Genomic DNA, 26,210 nt, shown 5'->3' with positions numbered 1-26,210 from the left:
CTGTCAGAAAGCATTGTATCTGATTGAGGTTGCCAGTTTACTCCATGGTTCTGGCACAGCTGCTTCCATCTACTGGATGTTGATCTTCTGCTCTCCACAGCATATCACCAATAGACCAATGGCCAGACCAAATGCACCAACACTACTCTGGAGCAATATCTCTGCTGCTCCATTAATTACTATCAAGACAACTGGGTATATCTATTTTCACTTTGTAGTTTGCCTACAAGAACGCCCAGCACTCTTCCACACAGCAAACATTCCTTTTTGCTAACTACAGCTGCTGTGGTTCAATGTGGTGTGCAACCCAGGCCTTTATGTGTTTACACCTGTTGAGAATGTCTGTTTAGAAAATGTTGCTATTGATCAGACAAACAAAGGAAAGTTAGCCTCAGAAAGCATACATGTTTTAGCTTCTGATCAGCTTCTGATCAGTTCTTTAACACACTTTTAAAAAACTGTTTCAGCTCAAATCCCAACTTCTTGACATTGCCATGCAAAACCAGACATTGAATGACACTCTTGGGTCACTCTCGGACGCAGTCGTGGGACTAACTATCAGCCAGTTGGAGTCTCTCTCACCTGAGGCTGTGCACAGTGCTATTCCAACCTTAAACCAAGTCTCTGGATGGGCCAAGAGCCAGATCATGATTTTATCCAGCAAATACCTGATGTATGAAAAGGTACTTTGGGGGGTGTTGTTGTAAAATGAATATAAAACGAACTTTTCAGAACTGCTCTGCATTGTACCCAAGCAATGCCAGGTAAAAGACTGGTAGTACAATATAAAGTGCAAGGGACCCAGGTGGCGCCGTGGGTTAAACCACAGAGTCTAGGGCTTGCTGATGAGAAGGTCGGCTGTTCGAATCCCTGCAACGGGGTGAGCTCCCGTTGCTCGGTCCCAGCTCCTGCCCACCTAGCAGTTCGAAAGCATGTCAAAGTGCAAGTAGATAAATAGGGACCACTCCGGTGGGAAGGTAAATGGCGTTTCCGTGTGCTGCTCTGGTTCGCCAGAAGCAGCTTTGTCATGCTGGCCACATGACCCGGAAGCGGTCTGTGGACAAATGCCGGCTCCCTCGGCCTATAGAGCGAGATGAGCGCCGCAACCGCAGAGTTGGACACAACTGGACCTGATGGTCAGGGGCCCCTTTACCTTTTTACAATATAAAGTGCAAGTGGCTCAAAAGCCTTCTGCCCATGATGTGCAAAAACAACCTTGGAGATTTTACATATACAGTGGTACCTCTACTTACGAATTTAATGCGTTCCGAATGCACATTCGTAAGTCGAAAAAAATTGTAAGTCGAATCCCATAGGAATGCATTGTGAGAAAAAAATCGTAAGTCGAAGCAACCCTATCTAAAAATTTGTAAGTAGAAAAAATCCTATCTAAACCGCATCCAAGATGGCGGACGGAGCTCCGTTCGTAAGTAGAAACATTCGTAAGTAGAGTTATTCGTAAGTAGAGGTACCACTGTAACCTATGCATACTGTCCCAATGTTGTGTTATACTCTGTTAATCGGCTGCTGTGCATTTCTTTTGCTGTTCATGCAGGCTTTGTCGTTTCATAATGTAAGTCAAATGGGTGCTTTGGTGACTGGGATCAGCACCCAGGCATTCCACAACATGAGTCCCAAAGAGCTCTCTCAGGTTGTCAGAGGTGCACTGGCACAACGTGCATCAGATTTGTCACCAGCACAGCACCAAGGGATCCTCCGGAAGGTATTTGCAGATCTTCACTTGACATTTCACACGTGGGTTCGCACTTTCCAAAACCATACACAGACAGAAACATGGCTATCCTTTCTGTCTGAATTTTGTGATGCAGTTCTCTAACCCCCCCAATAGGGAATAAAATTATTGTTGTTTTTGTTGTTGTTGAATTTATATCCTGTCCTACCTCCTGAGGGAGCAAACATACCCATATTATTATTATTTTAATAAAAAGATCTAAAACAGATAAAACATTCCAAAAACAGTTTCAATTAAAGTTCTCAAGACTTTATCAGCGAGAAGCTTAGCGGTGAGAATCCTATAGCCCTCCAGATGTTGTTGAATTCCAACTTACAGGCAGCATGACTAATGGTCAAGGATGATGTCAGTTGTAGTCCTGAACATCTTGAGGTTCCTCACTCTTAGCACAAAGCATGGGCTACAGGTTGTGGCCAGGTGAAAGAAAGCAAACATTTCCTACCATTCAGGACAAGCTTTTGGATTAAGAAAGCTGTGCAGGTTTGCTGTGCAAGTAATCATAGAGTTGGAAGAGACCACGAGGGCCATCCAGTCCAACCCCCTGCCAAGCAGGAAACACCATCAAAACATTCTTGACATATGCCGGTCAAGCCTCTGCTTAAAGACCTCCAAAGAAGGAGACTCCACCACACTCCTTGGTAGCAAATTCCACTGCCAAACAGCTCTTACTGTCAGGAAGTTCTTCCTAATGTTGGTGTCAGGCAGGAAGAGGACACTGCAGTCAGGAACCTAGACAAGAATTGTTAGGAAACTTCTGAATCTTTCCACCCAGATATATCCAAGCCTACTGTGACCTAGTGCTTGAACTGTTTGATAACACTATCAAGACACTGACAATGCCAACCCTTAAGTGTGGTAGTGTTGAGTCTCTGGAACTCCCTGCCTATTATTATTATTATTATTATTATTATTATTATTATTATATTTATGTACCACTGTCTGACAAAAATATATCAAAGCAGTCTACAGCAATATAAAAACATAAACATATAAGGACAATAAGAGAGAGAAAAAGTTAAAAACAACTTAAACATAAGAAGAAATTAAAAGGAAACAGCAATAGACCTTTGTGGGGGGATGGACTCGACTGCCCACATAACTGTAGGCATGGTGGAATAGAAAAGTTTTAAGCAGGCTCTTAAAAGTTGGCAGAGAAGATGCTGGCTGAATCTCTGTTGCCCGTGTATTCCACAGGACTGGTCCAATTGTACTGAAGGCTCAGCAAGCACCATTTTTGTTCAGTCAAGTCTACCTAGACATGGCATTTTAATATGTACATTTTTTAAAGTAAATGTGTTGATTTTTCTGTCTTTTGATCATTCGATTACATATACCCCTAACAACTCCCAGCACCCTTAACAAACTACTATTCCCAGGATTCTTTGGTGGAAAGTACAAATGTTTAAAATGGTATGATATTGCTGTAATTGTCTAATTGCAGATGGGGCTTCGGTCCCACTGAGTTCAGTCAGAAGAACTTCCAAATAAGCTATACCTAGTACTGTTGCCTTTGGGTTTGGGTCAAACCCTGAGGGAGCTGCAAATGTTCAGTTAAAGCAAGTGATGTAAACTGGGGTAAGACCAGGCATCCCCAAACTTCGGCCCTCCAGATGTTTTGGACTACAATTCCCATCTTCCCCAACCATTAGTCCTGTTAGCTAGGGATCATGGGAGTTGTAGGCCAAAACATCTGGAGGGCCGCAGTTTGGAGATGCCTGGGTAAGACACTATGGAGAATTCGCCACTGCAAGAAGATGGCCACCATCTTGGATGGCTTTCAAAGAAGTTTTGAGGATTCATAAAGCTATCAAAGGCAACTAGCCACGATGGCTATGTTCTACCGCCACTTTTGGAGGTTGTAACGCTTCTGAACACCAGTTGTTGGTAGGCAGAGCACTGGTGTGCTTTCGGGCTTCCCACAGGCATCTGATTGGCCATTGTGAGAACAGGATGCTGGACTGGAACAGCCATTGGCCTGATTCTGCCTGGACACTGAGGTCCAGCGCCGAGGGCCTTCTGGCGGTCCCCTCGCTGCGAGAAGCAAAGCTACAGGGAACCTTCTTGGTAGTGGCACGCCCTCCCATTAGAGGTCAGAGAGATAAACAACTACCTGACATTTAGAAAATACCTAAAGGCAGCCCTGTTTAGGGAAGTTTTTAATCTGTGATATTTGATGTATTTTAATGTTTGTTGGAAGCCGCCCAGAGTGGCAGGGGAAGCCCAGCCAGATGGGCGGGGTATAAATAATAAATTATTTTTATTATTCTTACTATTCATCGCAGAACTCTTCTTAGCATTGCTTCTTGTGCTTCTTCTGTAGATGATCGAATCCACGGAGCTGATATCAGTGATTGCCGATATGCAAGGGGCCTTTTTTAAAGAGGTGTCACTTGTTACTTTGTGGATGGAGGAAGGTCTGAACTCTTCACTGGTGAAAGACAAAGAATTAAGGCCAAGTCAGGTAACTAACAACACAAATAGCTCTCCGGTATTCCCAGGGCCAGATTTAGGTTTGATGAGGCCCTAAGCTACTGAAAATAGCCCTTTATATGTCCAGCTGTCCTTTGTCAACAACAAATTGTCGCTGTTTTTGTGTTGAATATATGCTATATGGCAGGCACAGGCAAACTCTGGCCCTCCAGATGCTGGTCCTATTAGCTAGGGATGACGGGAATTGTAGTCCCAAACATCTGGAGGGCTGGAGTGAGCCTATGTCTGCTATTTGGTAATTTATGGACCTAATAGGTATCTAAAGCCATTTGCACATGTTGGCATGCAACCAGTCTATGTAGAATGTAGGTACCCTATATACAGAAATGAGAAAACCAGTGATATTTCAGGTAGCAGGCTAGCATGCGGGGCCCATTACTTACATCATAGGAGCCCAGACAACACAAAACACTGTTGCTGTATGTAGGTTTTATTGTATTTGTTTTTTATCTTATTTTTTGGAAATGTACATCCAGGGTTTTTTCCTTTAATTTTTTTTGGGCCCTAAGCTATAGCTTGTTTAGCTTATACGTAAATCCGGCACTGGGTATTCCTAAATGCAGACCAGGTACTGGGAGGTACTGAATGTCATGATGTCAGCTAAGTATAGCAAGGGAAGGAAACTGAAGTTGGGAGAGGAGACTGAAGTGATGAAAAGTAGCATTCCTTTTAGGAACTGGGGAGGCTGTGCACCAATTTGTTGCAGATCCCATGTGTGTGTGCGCAGCTAATTTGATTTCAGTACTTTCATTTCGATTTATAATTTAATTTCAGGCCTTGTTTCTGTATGAATTGTTGTCAAAGAAAACCCCACCTCCCGACCTCTTAAGGTATGAGTGCAAATTTCACACTGACCCTTACTTTTCCATCCTTATGGTGCCACAACTGCAAGTTTTGTTTTCTTGCTCTTTTGAGGTTCAGATGCCTGAAATTTCTATAAGGCAGAGCAACACCATGGACGTAACAGCACGCAGGAAGCAATTTCCCCTTTGTTCGTCCCACACCATTCAAGTGCATTTAACTGTTAATTTCCAAACCACAAAAATGTCCAATTTTTAAAAAGTGGAGTTGTTGAGCTGGGGGCAACCAAGCACTTTAATGTACAGTGGTGCCTCGCTAGACGAATTTAATTCGTTCCACAGATCTTTTCTTATAACGAAAAATTCATCTAGCGAATCCCATAGGAATGCATTGATTTTTTTTTTGCCCATAGGAACGCATTAATTGAATTTCAATGCATTCCTATGGGAAACCGTGATTCGCTAGACGAATTTTTTGTAAAACGCATTCGTCTAGAGAGGCAACCTCCGCTAGAAAAAACCTTTCGTTAAGCAGGGCATTCGTTAAGCGAGGCACCACTGTATTTTAATCAGTGCTATTTTTCTGGGGGGGCCGCGGGGGGCCGCATACCCCTAAACATTTTGTGAATCTAAGTTTGGCCTCATTGAGGGGCAGTATTTCAACATGAATAGGAAAATGAGAGCACCCCTAAACATTTATTTAGAGATAAAAAGCACTAATTCTAATTACCCAACCTAAATTTACACCATGCACCTCAGTCCCACCTGCAAAATAGAGATGGTCTGGATGCAGTTCTCAGCACACTTCCTGAACATTATGGGACTTACATATGAGTAGACATACGTAGAATTGCACTGTAAAAGGTGCCAAGTCATGTTGGGTCATATAACCACTTAACTATCTATGCTTTCTTCAAATCAGCATCAGCCAATTGGTGAAAGGAGTAACGTGCAGTCAGCTTGAGAGTATGAGCACAGTCTCTTTTTTAAACACATTCAAAGTTTTTGAAAAGAATCTTCACCTGCTGTCGCCATATCAGGTAAAACTTGAAAGCACCGTAATGATTATTCTGTGTTCAACAGAAGCTAGCGCCAGCGTAGGTGGGTCCATTTGAGGCCAACACCACCTTCTAAAGCTTTTACCATAATTCTGTTACATTTCTGCATTACTCTGAGATTTTCATTTTTTTTTAATGTCCTCAAAATAGCGTTTATTTGTTTGCCTTCTTTCAAAAACTATTTGAATATGCGATTCAAATAGATTTTGAAAGAAGTGCGCAATTTGGTGTGCTTAAACGGACAAGAATCGTGTTGCAACAATAGAAGGAATGCAAAAATCTGGTGGATAGCCAATTTTGGGTTTTGCACACTAGTCTAATTGTGCTTCCAGGTGGGACTTAATTTGCAAGTGGGTCGTTGAGAAAGTGCCTTTCAGAGATAAAATGTAGAATACATTTCTTTATTTCTTTAATTCAATTATTATTATTATTATTTCTTTTTTTTTCTTTTTCTACTCCTATTTGCTCTTCTATTCCTCTTTCTTTTATCTCTTCTTATTTCCCTCTCTATTATCTCTATTTTTACCTTCTCTTTCCTTATTGAAACTCCCTCTTGTGGAAGAAACAAAATCTATCTTAAGAAAAAAAAAACAAGAAATAGGAATAAATAAAGGTATTTGACTAAATAAATCAAGAGTGAAGGATGGATCTAAAAATTATTACTTGGAACGTGAATGGGCTAAACAGCAAAGTGAAAAGGAATAGGGTAGAACATTTATTGGCTAAAAGGAAATTAGATGTTATATGTCTGCAAGAAACGCATATTGCCAAAAAGCACCGTAAATTATTGATTAATAAAAAATTAGGGGAGGAATTTATCTCCTCAGATACAATAAAGAAGAAAGGAGTGGTAATGTATATAAATCCCAAATTGAACCCAGTACAAATTTATAAAGATAATGATGGCAGAATTAATATTGTTAAAATACAAAAAAATTTGGATAATATATTTATAACAGGAATATATGCACCAAATGAAAATAAAGCTGTCTTTTATCAAAAATTAGAAAATATCCTAATGGAATATAGTGATCAAAAACATATTGTAATGGGGGATTTAAATGGAATTGTAACTCCAGATTATGATAAATCAAATGAAGAAAAAAGGAAAAAAGAAGGGAAACTCCCAAAAACCTTCTTCCAATTAGTAGATAAATTAGACCTAACAGATATATGGAGATGCTTACACCCAACACAAAAACAATTCACTTTCTTTTCCCACCCACAAAATTCGGAAAGCAGAATTGACATGATTTGGTCAACCAAGGATATATTATTAAGATGTAAAAAAATTGATATTTTACCCAAAACTGTATCTGACCACAACCCGGTATTGATGGAAATAGCAGGAATAGAAAAGACAATCAAACGATGGAAAATGAATGAGTTATTACTGGAAGATGAAAATGTGGTTAAAAAGGCGGAGAATGTAATAAAAGAGTATTTGGAAATAAATTTAAATCAAGAAACAAATATAAACACAGTGTGGGATGCCGGAAAGGCAGTGATTAGGGGATTTTTCATAAGTCAAAGTAGCTGGAAAAAGAAGGAAAAGGAACAGAAATTAAGCAATTTATTGAAAGAAATTAGGAAAAATGAATTGGAAATAGGGAAAGTGAGTAAAATGGATAAAGAAGATTTGAAAAGAAATATAAAAGTGTTGCAAAGTCAAGTATCGAACATACTTGACAAAGAAATAGAAAATAAGATAAGATATTTGAAACAAAGAAGTTTTGAATACTCTAATAAAATTGGAAAATATTTAGCCTGGCAATTAAAGGAAAAGAGGAAAGAAAGATTGGTAACGAAATTAGTAGAAGGGGGAAGGACGATAATGGAGCCCAAAGAAATTTCGAAAACATTTGCACAATTTTACTCAAAATTATATACAGAGGGGAAAATTGATTGCCAAAAAGTGGAAGAGTATATTGAAAAAACTAATATACCTAAAATTGAAGAAGGAGAGATGGAGTTAATGAATAAAAGTATTTCAAATATAGAAATCCAGGAGGCAATTAAGAGAGCTAAGAGTGGAAAATCACCAGGGATGGATGGGTTACCATCACTATATTATAAAAAATTTGGTAAGGTATTATTAGATCCATTAAAGAAATTAATGAATAACATCCTAGAAAAAGGGACAATCCCAGAATCGTGGGAAGAAGCTTATATTGTGGTAATTCCCAAACCAAATTCGGACACAACACAGATTAAAAATTTCCGCCCTATATCCTTGTTAAATAATGATTACAAATTATTTACAGACATATTGGCAAATAGGATGAAAATTATATTAGGAAAATTAATTAACAAAGACCAAACGGGGTTCCTACCAAAGAGATCAATGTATAACAATATGAGGAATATTATAGATATTTTGGAGTATCTAAGTGTGAAAATAAATAAGAAAGCGGCCCTTTTATTATTGGATGCAGAAAAAGCATTTGATAAAGTCCTATGGATATTTATGAAAAAAGGAATAGAAAAATTGGGTTTTGGAGGAAAATTTGTAAAAGGTATAGGAGCAATTTATAATAAACAGAGAGCCAAACTGATTATAAATGGAGAATTAGCAGAGGAAATCCAGATACAAAGAGGAACAAGGCAGGGCTGCCCTCTTTCCCCATTATTATTCATCCTGTGCTTAGAATTTCTGCTAAAAAACATAAGAGAGGATGAGAGGATTAAAGGAATAACAAGGGGAAGAGACACCCATAAATTAAAAGCGTTCGCTGATGATATTATTCTTACATTGGAGGATCCAGAGGAAAGTGTACCCCAAGCATTAGAGAAAATTAGAGAATTTGGGGAGTTAGCGGGGTTTAGCATAAATAAAGATAAAACGAATATGTTGGTCAAAAACTTAAGGAAAGAGGAGATTGAAAGGTTACAAGAGAGAGTAGGATTGAAGGTGGTTAAAAAGGCTAAATATTTAGGAATTTGGGTCTCTAATAATACTAATAATCTGGTAAAGGATAATTACGTCAAAATTTGGAATGGGGTTAAAAAAGATTTAGAAATATGGGAAAGACTAAATTTATCACTTCTGGGCAAAATAGCGACCATTAAAATGAATGTTCTACCGAGAATGCTGTTCATATTTCAAATGCTCCCAATCCTAGGAACAGGAAGTGGAATGTTTAAACAATGGAATAAAGATCTATCCAAATTTATATGGAACAATAAACCAGCCAGAGTAAAATTTAAATTATTAACCGACATAAAAGAGAGAGGAGGACTGGGGCTTCCTAACCTAAAAATCTATCATGATGCCGCAAGCCTTCTTTGGATAAAGGAATGGATTACCTTGGAAAATCACGAGCTACTAGATCTAGAGGGATTTCAAAATAGATGGGGTTGGCATGCCTACTTGCAGGATGGAAAGGTAAAAATACATAAAGGGTTTAACACGCATGTTATTAAAAAATCTCTATTGAAGGTATGGGAAAGACATAAACCTCTGATGGAACCGAAGACACCAAAATGGTTGTCACCTATCGAAATAATAACAGTGAAAAAAGTAAATAATGATGGAAAATGGATAAAGTATAAGGACTTAATAGAGGAAAAAGAAGGGGTATTTAAAATTAAAAAATATGAAGATGTTAAGCAGCAATTGGCAGGGTGGCTCCAATATTATCAATTAAATAGTAGGTTTCAAGAGGATATGAAAAAAGGAGGGTTTATGTCCGAACCATCCCTACTTGAAAAAAGTCTACTACATAGTGAACGGAAAATTATATCCAAAGTATATAACACCATTCTAGAATGGGAAGTGAAGGATGAAGTCGTGAAGGAGACAATGACGAAGTGGGCAATGGATCTAGGGAAAGCAATAGAAATGGATAAGTGGGAAAAACTCTGGAGTGTAACATGGAAATTCACGGCGTCAGAAACAATTAGAGAAAATTTAATAAAAATGTTCTATAAGTGGTATCTGACGCCGGTCAAAATCCATAAAATGTATAAAGTTAAAGATAATCATTGCTGGAGGTGTGAAAGAGAAGTAGGTACGTTCCTACATATCTGGTGGCAGTGCCCAAAAATTAAACCTTTCTGGAATGGAGTGTTAGAAGAGTTAAAGAAAATATTCAAATACAACATAAAGAAGACTCCAGAATCTTTCCTATTAGGAATGGTTGAAGAGGAAGTGGAAAAAAAAGATGAAAAGATATTTTTATACTCGGTAGCGGCGGCGAGAATTTTAATTGCAAAATTATGGAAAAGTAAGGAAGTACCCACTATTAGAGATTGGCAAGAGAAATTAATCGGTTATATTGATTTAGCGAGATTGACGAATTCAATTAGGGGCGGTTCCAATAAAAAATTTATTGACAATTGGGGAAAATTTGGAGTATACTTAAAAGAACTTGGGTTAGAAACCAATATTTTGTAGTATTCCAAGGAGGAAAGTTAATGTAAGCAGTAGGAGGATAAACAATGTCATAGTCAGGATAGAAGAGAAGGGGAAGTCGAATTACAAAAGAAGATGTGAAGACAGAATGGAAGATATATAAGACAAGTTGACGATATATTTGAGAAGATGGAATAAGCTTCGTTTGAATTTGTATGATTATATATGTATGTATTGATTTTGCTTTTATTTTAGAGAATTGTTTTGTTTTATATTGATTTTAAACTTAATAAAGATTAAACATAAAAAAATAATAAAAAAAAAAAAGAGAAATTGCAAACCGGTGATTGGCCACAGTTTGCATATGGATGTGTGACTTTGGCTGGTATGTTATGGAGATGTGGTGTCATGTTATATTATGGGGGTCTGGGGGTCTGGTGTTACGACCCACATCTTCACAGCAGCACATCTACACATTTGTGGATGTTGTGTTATGTGCTGCTATGTTATGTGGATGTCATAAGTGCTGTTATGTTACATTGCATGAAGGTGTGGTATGGATAGATACGTCTGGATATTGCCTGGAAGTTATGAGCAACTAACCTCCAGATGTTTTGGCCTACAACTCCCATGATCCCCAGCTAACAGGACCAGTGGTCGGGGAAGATGGGAATTGTAGTCTCAAAACTTCTGGAGGGCCGAAGTTTGGGGATGCCTGAACTAACCTATTGAGGATTATAGCTGCTGCTCCTGCTGCTGCTGCTGCTTTTTCCATTGCTCATTGACAATCACATATATCTAAAAATGATTTAAGGATGTCCTCTTTGCAGATCAATTGTCTGGCTTGGAAATTTTGGATACTCTCCAATGCATCTGTGCCACCCTTTCTCTTATCAGTGCTTCCGTAAGTTCTCTCTCTCACACACCTATTTTAATAAAAAGCAAAGGTACCCTTGTTGGTCCATTGAAAAGCAAAAACACAGGGTTGTTGTGGGGGATTAAATGAGGTGCGGGAGAGCCATGTACAGTATGCCACCTTGAGATTCTAGGGGGGAAAGTTGGGGTATAAATGGACCACAAGCTTAACATGAGTCAATAGTGTGATGCAGCAGCAAAAAAAGCTAAACTATTCTAGGCTGCATCTACAGAAGTATAGTGTCCAGATCAAGGTAATAGTACCACTCTATTCTGCCTTGGCCAGACCACACCTGGAGTCCAGTGTCCAGTTCTGGCTGCCACAATTTAAAAAGGATGTTGACAAGCTGGAAGGTGTGCAGAGGAGGGCAAGCAAGATGGCCAGGGGTCTGGAAACTAAGCCTTACGAGGAACACTTGAAGGAGCTGGGTATGTTTAGCCTGGGAAAGAGGAGACTGAGAGGACATACAACAGCCATCTTCAGATATCTTAAGGGCTGTCATATGGAAGAGGGAGCATGCTTGTTTTCTCCTGAGGATAGTACTCAAGGCAACTGCTTCAAGTTACAAGAAAGGAGATTCCGACTAAACATTCGAAAAAACTTTCTGACAGTAAGAGCTCTTTGGCATTGAAACGGACTTCCCCAGAAGGTGGTCTCTCCTTTCCTGGAGGTTTTTAGGAAGAGGTGGATGGCCATCTGCCATGGATGCTTTAGCTGAGATTCCTGCATTGCAGGGGGTTGGACTAGATGACCCTTGGGTACCTTCTATGATTCTATGAAATGCAATAAATAAATGAATTATAAATAGTTCCAAGATGGCAATGGCAGACTGAACAAATCCCTCTCAGATGCTAGATTTCAGGTTACACTCATAGGATTCTGGGATGAAGCAATGGCTGCTCCACATCTATAAGAGAGTGTAAGCTTTGCTTGTCACTCAGATCTTTCCCACACACTAAAGAAACACAAGGGTTCTTGGATAAGCAGAGAACAGAAGTAAAGGTTTCTGCTCTCTGCTGTGAAGCCACAATCCTATATATCTACGTACACACCAGGGTAGAGGGAACCTGTTGCCCTCCATGTGTTGCTGGACTCCATCTCCCATCATGCCTAGTCAGCATCACCAATGGCTAGGATCGATGGGAGATACAGTCCAACAACATCTGGCGGAACCAGACATTCTTCATCCCTGGGCTATAGGAACCCAATGTATATCATACAGTGCCCTTCAGAGGAAAGGTGGGATACACGGATAAATGAATTTTAGTATGCAGTGCTCTAAAGATCCTAGTTTCTTCTTCCCTAAAGCCGACATTTTAAATCTTTCCTTTAGCGCTGAGTATCTGGAATCCATTTCAGGACCTCTCTGTGCCCCTTTTGTGACCAGCCTGGGGAAGCTTGAACTTGACCGTCTTGTTTCAAATAGGCAGAAGAAACAAGCAATTCTGCAAAAAGTGCAAGACTGCCTGGTAAGAATATGACACTATTTTGTTTCGTTAAAAGGTGTATGTCCCACTTCGGGGTCCGCACAGGCTCCCCAAGTCTTTCCCGGGCAACACCATACAAAACAACAATTTTAAAAACATAATATACAAAACAACCCAAACTAGCTCATTAAAGCAGCAGCAAGCCAAACAACAAAGAAAACCAGGAATGAAGCTGGGGAAAAGGAACTCAACATAATACCCAGAGGAAAGAAACCCTTAGGTTTTCTTAACTGTTTTTAATGGTTGTTTTCTCTATGTTTTTAGCGGTTCTGCAGAACTCATTCCATCTCGTAGCTTGATCAGAATCGCTCACGCACTGGCTTTTTTATTTCAGAACGGCTCGGCCATCGATGAATATGACATTGACTTGCTTGGAAATCTCGTTTGCCATCTACCCCCAGCGTTTATTTGTGAGGGAATCTCGCGGGAAGCGATGGCAACAGCCCTTCACCAGTTCGGACTATGCCATCATCTCAGCGATGATCAGAAGACGGAAATCAAGCACAGACTTATCGAATTGCACGGGTAAGAGAATAATAATCTTGGTGCAGCAGCGTGACACTTTAAAAAAATTAATTATGTTGTATTCATTTAACACACGGTATATAACCATTAATGGGAAAGGGCTTTCACCTTAAAGTTGATCACTTTCTTCAATCAATCAGAACATAGGAGAATCGCACAATTTACAGTAGAGGCATGTGGGGAAGTGATGTCCATTGAACACAGGTCTAAGTAATAATTTTTAAAGATCGTATGTAAAGAAAGCGACAAAAGGGCATTTTTGCATAGCTATTGCCTGTGTTCCAGCATATGGATTTTACTGGTACATTTGCTACATCATTTATTTATGCATTGTGGCATGCTCTGATATTTCTTTGTTCACACCATATTCCAAAATGTATTTCCAAGTTCCCCAAGAAACTGGACGGCTGAAACCACGCAGGACGTTGGATCGTTCGTAGCCCTTCTGCCAAAAGCTGAATTAAACATCCTTGTGGAAAAGGTACTGTCAGAATTCTTGCTGAAGTATGTGCAATTCTGCTTTGCTTCTGTTCTCAATTCCAGCTAGCCAGTGACGACCTTTTCCAGGATCTGCCATTCCATTCCCCCTCCCCTCTACTTTTTGTCCTCTTCCCCAACAGGCAGTGTTCTGTAGCCACTGAGCAAGTTCTGTCTTCATTGTTTGAGTCCCACCCACCCCTGTACTTCTGAAAACCTTGGGGTTTCCCCCAAGGCTACTGATACTACCTTTGACAACCCTTTGCCACACACTTGTGTTTCGGTTGTGCCATTTTGGCTTCCGAAGGACCCACACTCAGATGAGTTCACTTAGTAGTATATATAGAGTCCTTGCAAGATGCAACATTTGCCTTGAAAATAAAAAAAACACTTGCCTTTTTATTGTAATAAAATGATGCATAGTGCAAAGAGAGCGGATAGAGGTAGCGCTCTCTCTCTCTCATTCTCTCCCTCGAACTGCATTAGAACTTGTGGGGGATCACCCAACAAAATTAGTGGCCAATAGATTTGAGATTGACAGTAAGGAGTTGCTGTTTCCCATAGCACACCATTTATTTGTGGAATTCACTGGATTTGGATGTAGTGGTGGCGGCTGACTTAGATGGTTTTAAAAGGAGGTCAAACAAACTCATGGCTATTAATCGTGACAAGCTGGACCTGCAACAAAATGTTGCAGCGTATTGCTATCTAGGGTGGCCTAATGCAAAAGAAGACAGGGCTCCTTCACCTTTCATAGTTGGCAGAATATGTCGTTTCAGCCAGTGCACCTTGCATGATAATAATGACCATCTTTAGTTTATCCCTCCCTCTCCTTAAAGTTTCCTGATACCATCTCGGAAATAGCATCAAAGATGACTGGGCCAGTTCTGCCAACTGAGGAGCTGCTCTTGGCTCAATTCGAATTTATCCACAACTCCAGCATCCCAGGGGCAACACCTGGTTTGACTTCTGGTAGGTAGAATGCACTGCTGGCTTTGTGCTGCAGAAAAAGATGCTGCTGCTGAGTTTGGCTTTGTTTGTCTATTGTCTCAAATGAATATTTATACAGTGGTACCTTGGTTCTTAAACTTAATCTGTTCCGGAAGTCCGTTCCAAAACCAAAGCGTTCCAAAACCAAGGCGCAGTTTCCCATAGAAAGTAATGCAACCCCCCCTAAAACAGCAATTTAACATGGAGTTTACTATCTAACAAGACCATTGATCCATAAAATGAAAGCAATAAACAATGTACTGCAGTCACACAATCAATCAATCAATCAGTAGCTGAACTAGGTTCCACACAGTCACAAAAACAAAAAAAGACCCACAAGAGCTGTGGATGGATGGCTACGTGGGAGCCAGTTGAAGCTAAATCCTTTGAAGACAGAGGTCCTCTGGCTGGGTCGGGACGACATGGGGTTGGGGGGCCAACTCCCATCTCTTGCAGGGGCTCAATTAGTGCCAGCGCCTTCTGTCAAGAGTTTGGGTGTAACCTTCGACGCCTCCCTTTCCATGGAGGCTCAGGTTGCAGCCACAGCTAAGGTGGCATTTTTTCCATCTCCGCCGTATCAAGCAGTTGGTCTCTTACCTCTCTCGCCCTGATCTGGCCACAGTGATCCATGCAACGGTCACCTCTAGGCTTGATTATTGTAACTCGCTCTACACGGGGCTGCCCTTGAAGCTGACCCAGAAACTCCAGCGGGTGCAGAATGCCGCGGCGAGGCTCCTTACGGGGTCCTGGCCGCGGGATCACATTCATCCAGTGCTTTACCAGCTGCACTGGCTCCCGGTGGAGTACAGGATCAGGTTTAAGGTGCTGGTTTTGACCTTTAAAGCCCTATGCAGCTTGGGACCCTTGTACCTACGGGACCGCTTCTCCTGGTATGCCCCGCGGAGGACCTTAAGGTCCACAAACAACATTCTGGAGATCCCGAGCCATAAGGTGGCTAGATTGGCCTCAACTAGGGCCAGGGCCTTTTCAGTATTGGCCCCAACTTGGTGGAACGCTCTTTCCCAGGAGACCAGGGCCCTGCGGGATTTGTCATCTTTCCGCAGGGCCTGCAAGACAGAGCTGTTCCGCCAGGCCTTTGGGCTGGACTTAGTCTGACTGGAACACTTACTTCCAGGTTTGCAATGTTTGGGTTCCAAGTTGTTTGAGTACCAAGGCATTTGAGAACCAAGGTACCACTGTACTAGGTTTCATTAAAAAAAAAAAACAAAGCAAGGAAAAGTGGTTCACCGGGTGGGGTGAAGCTGCAGTATTGGCCTCATAGCAGGTGGGGCTCTGTTGCTTCCTGAGAGGGGTGAGACAGCAGGCAGGTCAGTGAGAAACCAACACTGACAAATTTGTCCATCCTTGCCTCTTCATGAGTATTGTTTACATCAAAGAGAGAGGATGTGGAGTAACACCCCCGTTTTGTTTCTAAAAATGTGAAGCAATTCCCGTTTGACAGATGATGAATGGATTTTTGCTAGTAGACATCAGATTTACTGTTTGTTTATTATTGACCCTCCCTCCATTGGCTCAGCAGACACAATCTTGTTAGAATGTTTTGCTGGCTTCTGTAGTTCTATTTGATTGAAGCAAATCCTTCCTTTCGCTTCCTTTCCAAGTACAAATCTCTTTGGTACATCCTCGCTGTAATTTGCTTAGTGGGGGGAAACTTGGCTCCTTACCAGCATCTGTGATGTTCTACTTTATTACAGGAGATAGCCCAATGCAAAGTTGTTTTCTTTTTTAGGTAAAATTGCAAAGCCACACTTTTCTAAGGGCTCGGACAGACGTTAACTGATTTATTTATTTATTTTAAAAAGATGTTGGCTGATGCATCCCAGTAGGCGCTAGTGCTTGGAACCTTTTTAAGCTCAAGGGCCACATTCCCTTCAGAGCAAGCTTCTGGGGGCCATATGCAAGTGATAGGTGAGACCAGAGGCAAAAGTGAGTAGAGCAAGGAATGCAAATTTTACCTTTTTACAGTAGCCCAATTTTTACAGACACACACACACACACACACACACACACACACACACCTACACCTTTATCTTCCATGCAGACAAGCATTATCAGAGTGTAAGGATACGTTTCCAGCCAGGCAAAAATGTTGAAGTACGTTACAAATTCATCCAATTTCATTGTAATTACACAATGACAATAAATAAATCTAATCTAATCTAAAGCAGGACCAGTGAAGGGTGTGGCTTGGAGAGAGGGTGTAGTGCAGTTATTAATATTGCAAAATAAAAAAATTCCTTCAGTAGCACCTTAAAGACCAACTAAGTTTTTATTTTGGTATGAGCTTTCGTGTGCATGCACACTTCTTCAGATACTGAAGAATTTTTTTTTATTTTGCTTCGACTCAGACCAACACGGCTACCTACCTGTAACTATTAATATTGCACTTTTGGAAGCATTAGGATAAATGAAAACTGACTCTCCTTGAAATAAAAATTGTCCAGTCTAAAAAGTATGGTTCAAAAGTTTTACTAACGGAACTTGTTCCAAAACACTCAAAACAACGTTACATCCAAATAGTTGCATAGGTACAGGCAAGCACAGGTACAGCATATTAGAAATATGAAATTACTTCATCCAGAACTGAAAAACCAAAGCTCTGTCCTTTTGCACACAGCCTGCATTCCAGCCTCAAGCTGTGTTCCTGGAGAGGGAGTCATTAGCACACCATCCTCCTTGGTTGCTTTCACAGGGAGAACAAAGACTGACTTTAGATCAGATGAGAAAGATACTCAGTTGCAAATCTCCATTTTGTGTGAGTTAAACACCTCAGGACAGAGGAGCAGAGATAAGTACATTCTTAGTTAATTATCAATTGTAAGGGTCTCTGCTGCCCTTGCTTAGCTTCAATCACTCGTGCTGCCTTGCCCCTGTGGTTGAGGGGGCCGGGGGTTGAGCGACATCAACATGCCATGTGTGCACCCCCCCCAGCATGCACACAGGACATCAGCACCCCCTGCAGCATGCTCGCATACTCCATGGCGTGCTGATGTCCCTTGCGCATGACGCAGTGTCACTTGTGCACAGCCACCACGGAACTTTGAGGGGGCCCAGCCCATTATTGAAATTGGGGGGCCTGGAAATTTGGGGGGGGCTGCCCCCCTAGCTCCCCTCCTACTTGGCATGCCTGGCTTCAATGGACTTTTACAATGTTACACCTTGTGCAATACACATACAAAGTTATTTTCCATTTCAGTGTACACTTAAACAATTATACTTAACTAGTGTCATTGAGCCCGTTAAATAAACGGGCGCTAGAACATATGTTGTCAAACATTTGTAAAAACCCTCGCGAGCGCGCCTCTCGCTTGCTGGCTCGCGTGGGAGGGAGGGAGGGCGCGCGCACGCACGCACACGTTCCCTCCCCAAAGCCCTGGCACTTCTTTGGCCTCTCTTCATCCCCTCACCAGCTTTTAACACACCCACCACAGCCAACCCACCCCCACCCCCCAACCCACCCGCCAGCGCCGCGGCTTCCCTCCTTCTCACCTTTCCTCAGCGGCAGTAGCGGCACTGCCTGCGCCCATAGAGTCCTCGCTCCCACTCGGCAGCCGCCCCCAGTACATTCCATAGAGAGCAGGTGAGGCGGACGGGACCCTCCATCCAACACCGGCCGACCAACCGGCCAGAGCAGACCGTCCCGTCCGCACTGGCGGACTGATTGACTGAACTGAGGGAGGGAGGGAGCCGAATGCCTCGTGTCTCTGCGCTCCAAGTCCCAACGGCTGCCCGTGGGGCACATGTGCAGTAGCGCAAACCCACGGACACAGGGATTGGACACAGAGACACTAGGACTTTATTATATAGGATGGTGTGGCCTGGGTAGTGTCCCAATGGCCAGGTAGGAAAGCCTGGAGGGCCAAATTTCCCCCTGGGCCAGAGGTCTCCCATTCCTGGCCAAGGCTATCTCAACCTAACTTATTCAATGTAGGCAATAGGTGAAATCCAAATGCGCTTGGGATATCCAAGGCAAAAACTCTCACACATGGAGCCCTGTAACAGGAAGTCTAAGGTGATGAGCCCCCCCCCCCCAGAGAAACAGAAGTGTCAAATGAAACATCTGCACTGTGGCAGTAACCTGCCTTGTAATGGAAGTTGTGGCTGCACCCAACGTGGCAGTAATCTTGCAAAAGATTAGCATTACAATCTAATTACCACTTAGCATTACAGTCAATGAGTTTGTGTCGGTGATTAACCTCTCTGCAAATATATCTTCTTCGGTACCAGATTGCGCAGACGTCATGGCACCTTCCTCAGAGGAGATTATGAAATTATCAGAAGCCAACATGTTCTGGTCAGCTCAAGAGCTGGCCTGCATGGATCCAGGCACTTTCGCCAAGACTGTGGAAATCCTTGGCTCCGTGGTCCATTTCGATACCTCTCAGCTTGCTGCGCTGAAAGAGAAAGCTAAGGAGGTAGCTATGAAGAGTTGTTGTTGTTTTTTTAACCAAACCTCCTTAGATGTGCATTTACTTGAGCTTGAGTGTGGTTAGTGGGGTTGAGTGATTCCCACTTTGATGCATCATAAAATACTGTTACATAAAATACCCCCAATCTCTGCTGAGCAGCAGCAAGATTCCACAGGGGTTCCCAGCGCTAACCCAGGGTTGTGTTTCCGCTGGGAAAATCGAGGCACCCCAGAATCTAGCGTCTTTAGGAAATATGATTTATTGGACACATATTTATGCCTAAAGCTTTCGATGGAGGGAGGGTGCAATGGCGCATTGGCCCTCTCTCTCCCTAGCACCGCTGCACCAGGCCTCTGTTTCCCTTTCTCTTAGGTGAAATCCCCAATGGAGAATGAATCACGAGCGACAGAGGGGTTCAGGCTTAAGGTTACTTTTACACATCTTCCATAGATCAGATTTCTCCACACACACTTCAGGGACTTAGGTTTTTAATTGGGCTGTTTCCCTTAAAGGTAAAGGTAAAGGGACCCCTGACCATTAGGTCCAGTCGTGACCGACTCTGGGGTTGTGCGCTCATCTCGCATTATTGGCCGAGGGAGCTGGCGTATAGCTTCCAGGTCATGTAGCCAGAATGACAACCAGAGCAGCACATGGAAACGCCGTTTACCTTCCCGCTGTAGCGGTTCCTATTTATCTACTTGCATTTTGACGTGCTTTCGAACTGCTAGGTTGGCAGGAGCTGGGACCAAGCAACGGGAGCTCACCCCGTCACAGGGATTTGAACCGCCGACCTTCTGATCAGCAAGCCCTAGGCTCAGTGGTTTAACCACAGCGCCACCTGGGTCCCTTACAGACCCCAAAATCCTCATTGCCTCGGAACCACTACTGCCCTTTCCTGTCAAAGTATTCCCTCTGAGGATACTTTTTCTTGTGAACATCGTGTGGGACTGTGGCTTGTCTATTTTTAACAGTCTTCTGCGATTCAAAACCTTAGAGCATATACTGAGAGTTCTCGGCTCTCCTCAGCTCTACCACGTCAGAACGAACCCTCCTGACAGAATTCCCCCTCACAGACCTCATGAATCTCTCCCACAGTCTCTCCCCTCCAAGATTCATGGGGCCCATAGCAGCAGCCAGCCATCACTCCCAGTCTCTCGGGGCAGGCTCCTCCAGCCAGTGCCAAGATGGTCCTTCCTCCTTCCTGTTCCCAGAACACCTTTACATTTCAAAAAGGGCAAATTTTCCTGTGACATCACATCCCCCCCAATCATCTTGGCAGCCTCCCAAACCTCCTGTCTCTGTCCACTCCTTCGAACAGGCAGGGAAGGATAGCTTTTTGCATTGCCAATTGCTCTTAGGGCTCCCCAGTGATCCTTAATGGCTCTTCAACTAGCTAGCCTGGCCTGGAATTTCTTGTCTGGCACAGTTCTGCTGCTTGTATTGTCCCTCCATATCCCAAATATTATCTGAATACTACAATTTATTCATTTCTGCCATTCCCTAACAGACTCTGGTATCCTAGATCTATGACAATAGGTTGAATGTCGACTTAAGGCCAAACTAGGGCTGGATCTACACCCAGGGGGAAAAGCACACTATAAATAAGTCATAAATTAAATCGTTATAACAAAAGAAAAAGAAAAACTCCATGTAGAATCGCATAGACAAAGTTTTGTGCTCTACAGTGCCATCTGGTGTTGCATGTTTATAACACAGTTATAGCGTTGTAACATGGCTAATGTAGCTGAGTCCTAGATGTGGGAGGGCTGTAGTTCAGTGGTGGAACATTTGCCTTGCATGCAGAAGGTCACAAATTCAATCCCCGGCATCTCCAACGGTTTTTTAAAATATTTGTGATTTGCCTCAGAACAGATTACACTCCCATGTAATTAACACGGAAATGTGGAGAGCTGGATTTAAGGTTGGAAAGATGAGAAACTGAGAGAAACCAACATTTACATATTCACCCATCTCTAACTGGCAGTGTGAAGGTCCTAGATGGGGTGTCCTAATCTTCCTCCTCCGAGGAAACCACAGATTCCCAGGGCTGCACAGTGCTTAGAATCTGACAGTTTCTGCTCCCACGCCAGCGAAAGAAAAGAAAAAAAGCCAGTGGCTGCCACCATTTACATGCGGGGAGGAACGCTGCAACCATAGAACAAGCCAAAGCCACTTCAATCTTAACAGCAAGATTGATCCGATGATTTGCTGTCATGAGTCAAAAGCTGCTTGCTGAGGGTTTTTTTTGTGTGAAAAAAATCCTTAGAGGGTGATCTCTCCAGCCCATAGAAATTACCATCAAGATTAGCATGCACCAGCTGTGCTCAGCTGGAAGCTACGTGCTTGCTTCTGTAATGTCCTAAAACCATGTATAATCCTTCAGACAGCAGGTATTTTTAGCAAAACTACACTGTTAAGCTCAAACCAAAAGACAGCCATAGCTCTGAAATAGTTTTTACTATTTTGTTTTGTGTTTTTAATTTTATTATTACAGGGGTTTTTTAAAATATATATATACATAATGCAAAAACAATTATACACACACACCTCCCCAAAAATCAAATAAAAGTAAGGGGCATGTGTGCATAATTGACATGTTAAATTCTTAGCAGTTTTCATCAGATATTTCAAAAGATGTAGATTTTTTGTTATATTCTTAGAATAAATTCCATTAACGTTCCATATGTCAACCCAGCAGATAGGAGTAACCATTGTTTTAGTTTTAGTTTTAATTTTTTTTATAAAAACTTATGTTACTTGTTTTACCCCTTATGTGTGGCTGCGATCTTTGTTTACTTTATGCCGCATTATTGATTTTAAATGATCATTTGTTTTTAAAAAGTTCTCTTTTTTTAAAAAAAGTGAGGTGTCACACCTCCTGCCCTGGGATAATTCCTGGCTAACCCCAATATGTTGTTGTTGTTTTAAAGTCTTGGGGCCCCCTGACTAGCTGGAAAAGCTACCACATCGTTTCCCTTGGGCACATTGCTGCAGTGCTAAATGAGACTGAAATTGGAATGCTGGATTTGGGGTCTATTGATACCGTTGTTGCACTCAGCCAGCAAACAGAATGGAGCCCTACGCAGGTGAGTGTGTCTAAAGGGGAATCTACCGTAGGATGGTTGCCATATAGAAAAACTGGCAGCAGATTGGGAATGGGGTGGCGACGGCGGCTTCTCATTTACTGAGCCAGAGATGTAAGCACATTCCTAGCTAGTGTCTCTTCCCCCTCTACAGCAGCTCCGTGTGGCAGAAAAGGCTGGGACGGGCCAGTGGCGGAGGAAGCCGCTTGGGCGCCAGGGGTTGGGCGAGTCGCCCATAAGGGCAGGAAGCTCCACGGGGCCTCCGAGGAGTCTGCCTGCCTCCTCCCACTCAGCCGCCCTACAGCTGGGGGGAGGGCAGCGGGCAAACTGTTCACCATCTTCTCCCCTAAGTAACCCCACTGTTTCCTTGTTCTTCCTTTTGCTACCCATAAAAGCCCTTTTTGTTGCTTTTTACCTCTCTAGCAAGCCTGAGTTCATTCTGTGCTTTAGCTTTTCTGACTTTGTCTCTACACGTGCTGGCTATTTGTTTGAATTCCTCTCTGGTGATTTCCTCCTTTTTCCATTTTTTGTACATATCCCTTTTAAATCTTAACTCAGTTAAAAGTTCTTTAGATAGCCACCCTGGCTTCTTTAGGCACCTTCCATGTTTCCGTCTCATTGGTATTGCCTGAAGTTGTGCTTTTAATATCTCCCTTTTAACAAACTCCCAACCATCATGAACTCCCTTCCCTTTTAGTATTACTGTCCATGGGATTTCACCCAGCGTTTCTCTAAGTTTTCTGAAGTCGGCTTTCTTAAAGTCTAGGATTTGAGTCTTAGTATGCTTGGTTGTTCCTTTCCGCTGTATAATAAACTCCAGAAGAGCATGGTCACTCCCACCTAATGATCCTGCCACTTCTACCCCAGTAACCAGGTCATCACTATTGGTTAGGACCAGATCTAAAATGGCTGATCCTCTTGTTGCTTCTCCCACTTTCTGGACAATGAAATTGTCTGCAAGGGCAGTGAGGAATCTGTTCGACCTTATGCTCTTGGCTGAGTTTGACATCCAACAAATATCAGGATAGTTGAAATCCCCCATTACTACTATCTCACTTCTTTTTGAATGCTTGGCCATCAGTTCCAGGAAGGCATCATCTGTGTCCTCAGTTTGGCTTGGGGATCTATAGTAAACTCCCACAATGAGATCACGGTTATTTTTCTCTCCCTTGATTTTGACCCAGATACACTCAACTTGGCTTTGAAGTTTTAAATCCTGGATCTCTTCACAGGTATACACATCCCTGACATATAACGCTAATCCTACTCCTTTCCTGTTTGGTCTATTTCTCTGAAATAGATTGTATCCCTCTATTAAAGGGTAAAGGGACCCCTGACCATTAGGTCCAGTCGTGACCGACTCTGGGGTTGCGCGCTCATCTCACATTATTGGCCGAGGGAGCCGGCGTACAGCTTCCGGGTCATGTGGCCAGCATGACAAAGCCGCTTCTGGCAAACCAGAACAGCCCATGGAAACGCCGTTTACCTTCCCGCTGTAGCGGTTCCTATTTATCTACTTGCATTTTGACGTGCTTTCGAACTGCTAGGTTGGCAGGAATCCCTCTGTTACTACATTCCAATCACGAGACTCATCCCACCAGGTTTCAGTGATGCCTTTAAGGTCCTTCTTTGCCTCGGTGACATCCTGATTCATGGACAATATTTGACTAGAACATGCATTGTGGGTTAAAAGAAGTTCTTTTTCACTTTCAATGCAAAAGCCGCTTTTATCATTATTTTGTGTGCAGACATCCTGATTCTATGATAATCAGTTGCATCATAGCTTCCTGGGGTGCAGAGTCTTGTTGCGACCTTCTAATTTAACTGCTTTTAACTGAGTTAGATCTTCGTTGTGTTTGTTTTTCAGGCCAGGTCAATTTTACAGGGCTTTCTGGAAGACTCAGGTCAAGGAATGGACACCTTGAAAAGCTTTGATTTGGCTGGACTAGGCCATAATCTTTGTGCTCTGAACTCCACAGAGATCGAATCTATAAATGCAGTTGAGTTCAGGTACAACACCACATTTCTTCCATCAACAATGCACTTACGAGAGATAAATTAGAAAAAAGTTAATGTTGTATGGCTTTTATTGTGATCTCTGATTTTATTTTGCATGTTGAGCTCCTATTTTTTTTAAGTTGCTTAGAGACTCTTCATGTAGCAAGCAACTAATAAACTGAGTACATAAATAATAATATTAACAGTAAAAGTCATAAACTTTTCTGAGAAATGTTCCTTACCAAAAAAAAATCCCCAAGCTTACAATAAAGAGTACTAAAACAGAATACAGTTAAAACAAATATGTGAAATACTAATAGTATTAGCAACAGTAGTAAAAGCATAAATAAAAAAAAATCATTCAGTAGCACCTTAAAGACCAACTAAGTTTTTATTTTGGTATGAGCTTTCGTGTGCATGCACACTTCAAGTGTTTCAAGTGTATCTGAGGAAGTGTGCATGCACACGAAAGCTCATACCAAAATAAAAACTTAGTTGGTCTTTTAAGGTGCTACTGAAGGAATTTTTTTTATTGGTAAAAGCATATTAGCTCAAAAGCTAGCAGCTCAGAGGGCCTTCTGGTGGTTCCCTCACTGCGAGAGGGCCTTCTCGGTAGTGTCACCCGCCCTATGGAACGCCCTCCCATCAGATGTCAAGGAAATAAACAACTATCTGACTTTTAGAAGACATCTGAAAACAGCCCTGTATTGGGAAGCTTTTAATGTTTGATGTTTGATCGTGTTTTTAATATTCTGTTGGGAGCTGCCCAGAGTGACTGGGGAAACCCAGCCAGATGGGTGGGGTATAAATAAATAAATAAATAAATAATCATCATTAAGAATCCCTGACAATTGAACATTAAAAGCCTGCTGAGACTAAAAGGTCTTGGGACTACTGGAAATATGTATGCACGCTGAAGTTCAGGAGAGGACCTCTTCACGCAACAGAGAACTGAATTATGGAATTCGCTCCAACAACAACAAGCAGTGATGGCCACCAAATTGGATAACTTTAAAAGAGGATTTGACAAATCCATGGAGGACAAGGCTAATAGCCATGATGTGTATTGTTCTACCTCTATTGTGGCAGGCAGTCTGCCTCCGATTGCCAGTTTCTGCAAATCACAAGTGAGGGAGAGGACTGTGGCACTCAAGTCTTGCTTATGAGCTTCCCATTGAGCCATCTGACTGACCACCGTGAAAGCTGGATGCTGGACTAGATGGGCCATTGGCCTAACCCAACAGGGCTAGGGTTGGCAGACCTCCAGTCTCGCCTGAAGTCTCCAGGTTTGGTTGGTCCCCTCCAAGTGACGGATGGGGAGCTTGAATCTCCAAGTGGGCAAGATTCCCTTTGAAGCTTCAGCCAAACGGGCTGGCTCCAAATGACAGCATAGGTACACTTTGGGGTGTCTGCCTTCCTCTGCTCCCTTCTTTCAATTAACCTCCATCTCATGGGGTTGCCCTATGACATCACCAAGGAATGCCTTCACCAGGGACTACCCCAAAGTCGCAGGTTTGGGCCCTGCAATCTCAGGGTCTGCAATGCTCCTGACCTGAGAACCCTAAGCAGGGCTTTTATTATGTTAAGCTATGAATCATGAACTAGTGCCAGGTGCTAGCCTACTCAGAAAGAAAGAAAGAAAGAAAGAAAGAAAGAAAGAAAGAAAGAAAGAAAGAAAGAAAGAAAGAGTGCAAATGATTGCCTTGATCAACATATTAAATATTATTTGCTATCTCATCTTTTTTCATTTGATATCCAGCTCATGCACAGAGCTGCTTCACAGCTTCTTCCGCCGCCCCACGAGTGTCAAAATTTTCAGGTGATAATTGCACATGTATATATGGAAGCT

At 42.2% G+C, this 26,210-nt stretch overlaps 1 protein-coding gene across 1 annotated transcript in view; it reads left to right on the top strand.

Moving 5' to 3' along the window:
• Positions 1-26,210, top strand: part of OTOA (otoancorin) — a 43,698-nt gene that overhangs the window by 10,600 nt on the left and 6,888 nt on the right. Inside the window, exons 8-20 of the mRNA XM_088657267.1 lie at positions 468-683; positions 1,556-1,723; positions 4,074-4,214; positions 5,018-5,073; positions 5,966-6,083; positions 11,286-11,359; positions 12,705-12,840; positions 13,193-13,383; positions 13,771-13,864; positions 14,700-14,832; positions 19,099-19,286; positions 22,211-22,366; positions 24,231-24,373. Of these exons, the coding sequence (XP_088513393.1) occupies positions 468-683; positions 1,556-1,723; positions 4,074-4,214; positions 5,018-5,073; positions 5,966-6,083; positions 11,286-11,359; positions 12,705-12,840; positions 13,193-13,383; positions 13,771-13,864; positions 14,700-14,832; positions 19,099-19,286; positions 22,211-22,366; positions 24,231-24,373 (1,814 nt within the window). The remainder of the gene's footprint in view (positions 1-467; positions 684-1,555; positions 1,724-4,073; positions 4,215-5,017; positions 5,074-5,965; positions 6,084-11,285; positions 11,360-12,704; positions 12,841-13,192; positions 13,384-13,770; positions 13,865-14,699; positions 14,833-19,098; positions 19,287-22,210; positions 22,367-24,230; positions 24,374-26,210) is intronic.

The sequence above is a fragment of the Zootoca vivipara genome, chromosome 13 (assembly GCF_965207765.1).
Source record: "Zootoca vivipara chromosome 13, rZooViv2.hap1.1, whole genome shotgun sequence".
Taxonomy (NCBI): Eukaryota; Metazoa; Chordata; class Lepidosauria; order Squamata; family Lacertidae; genus Zootoca; species Zootoca vivipara.
This window is presented reverse-complemented; position numbering and strand designations above follow the sequence as displayed.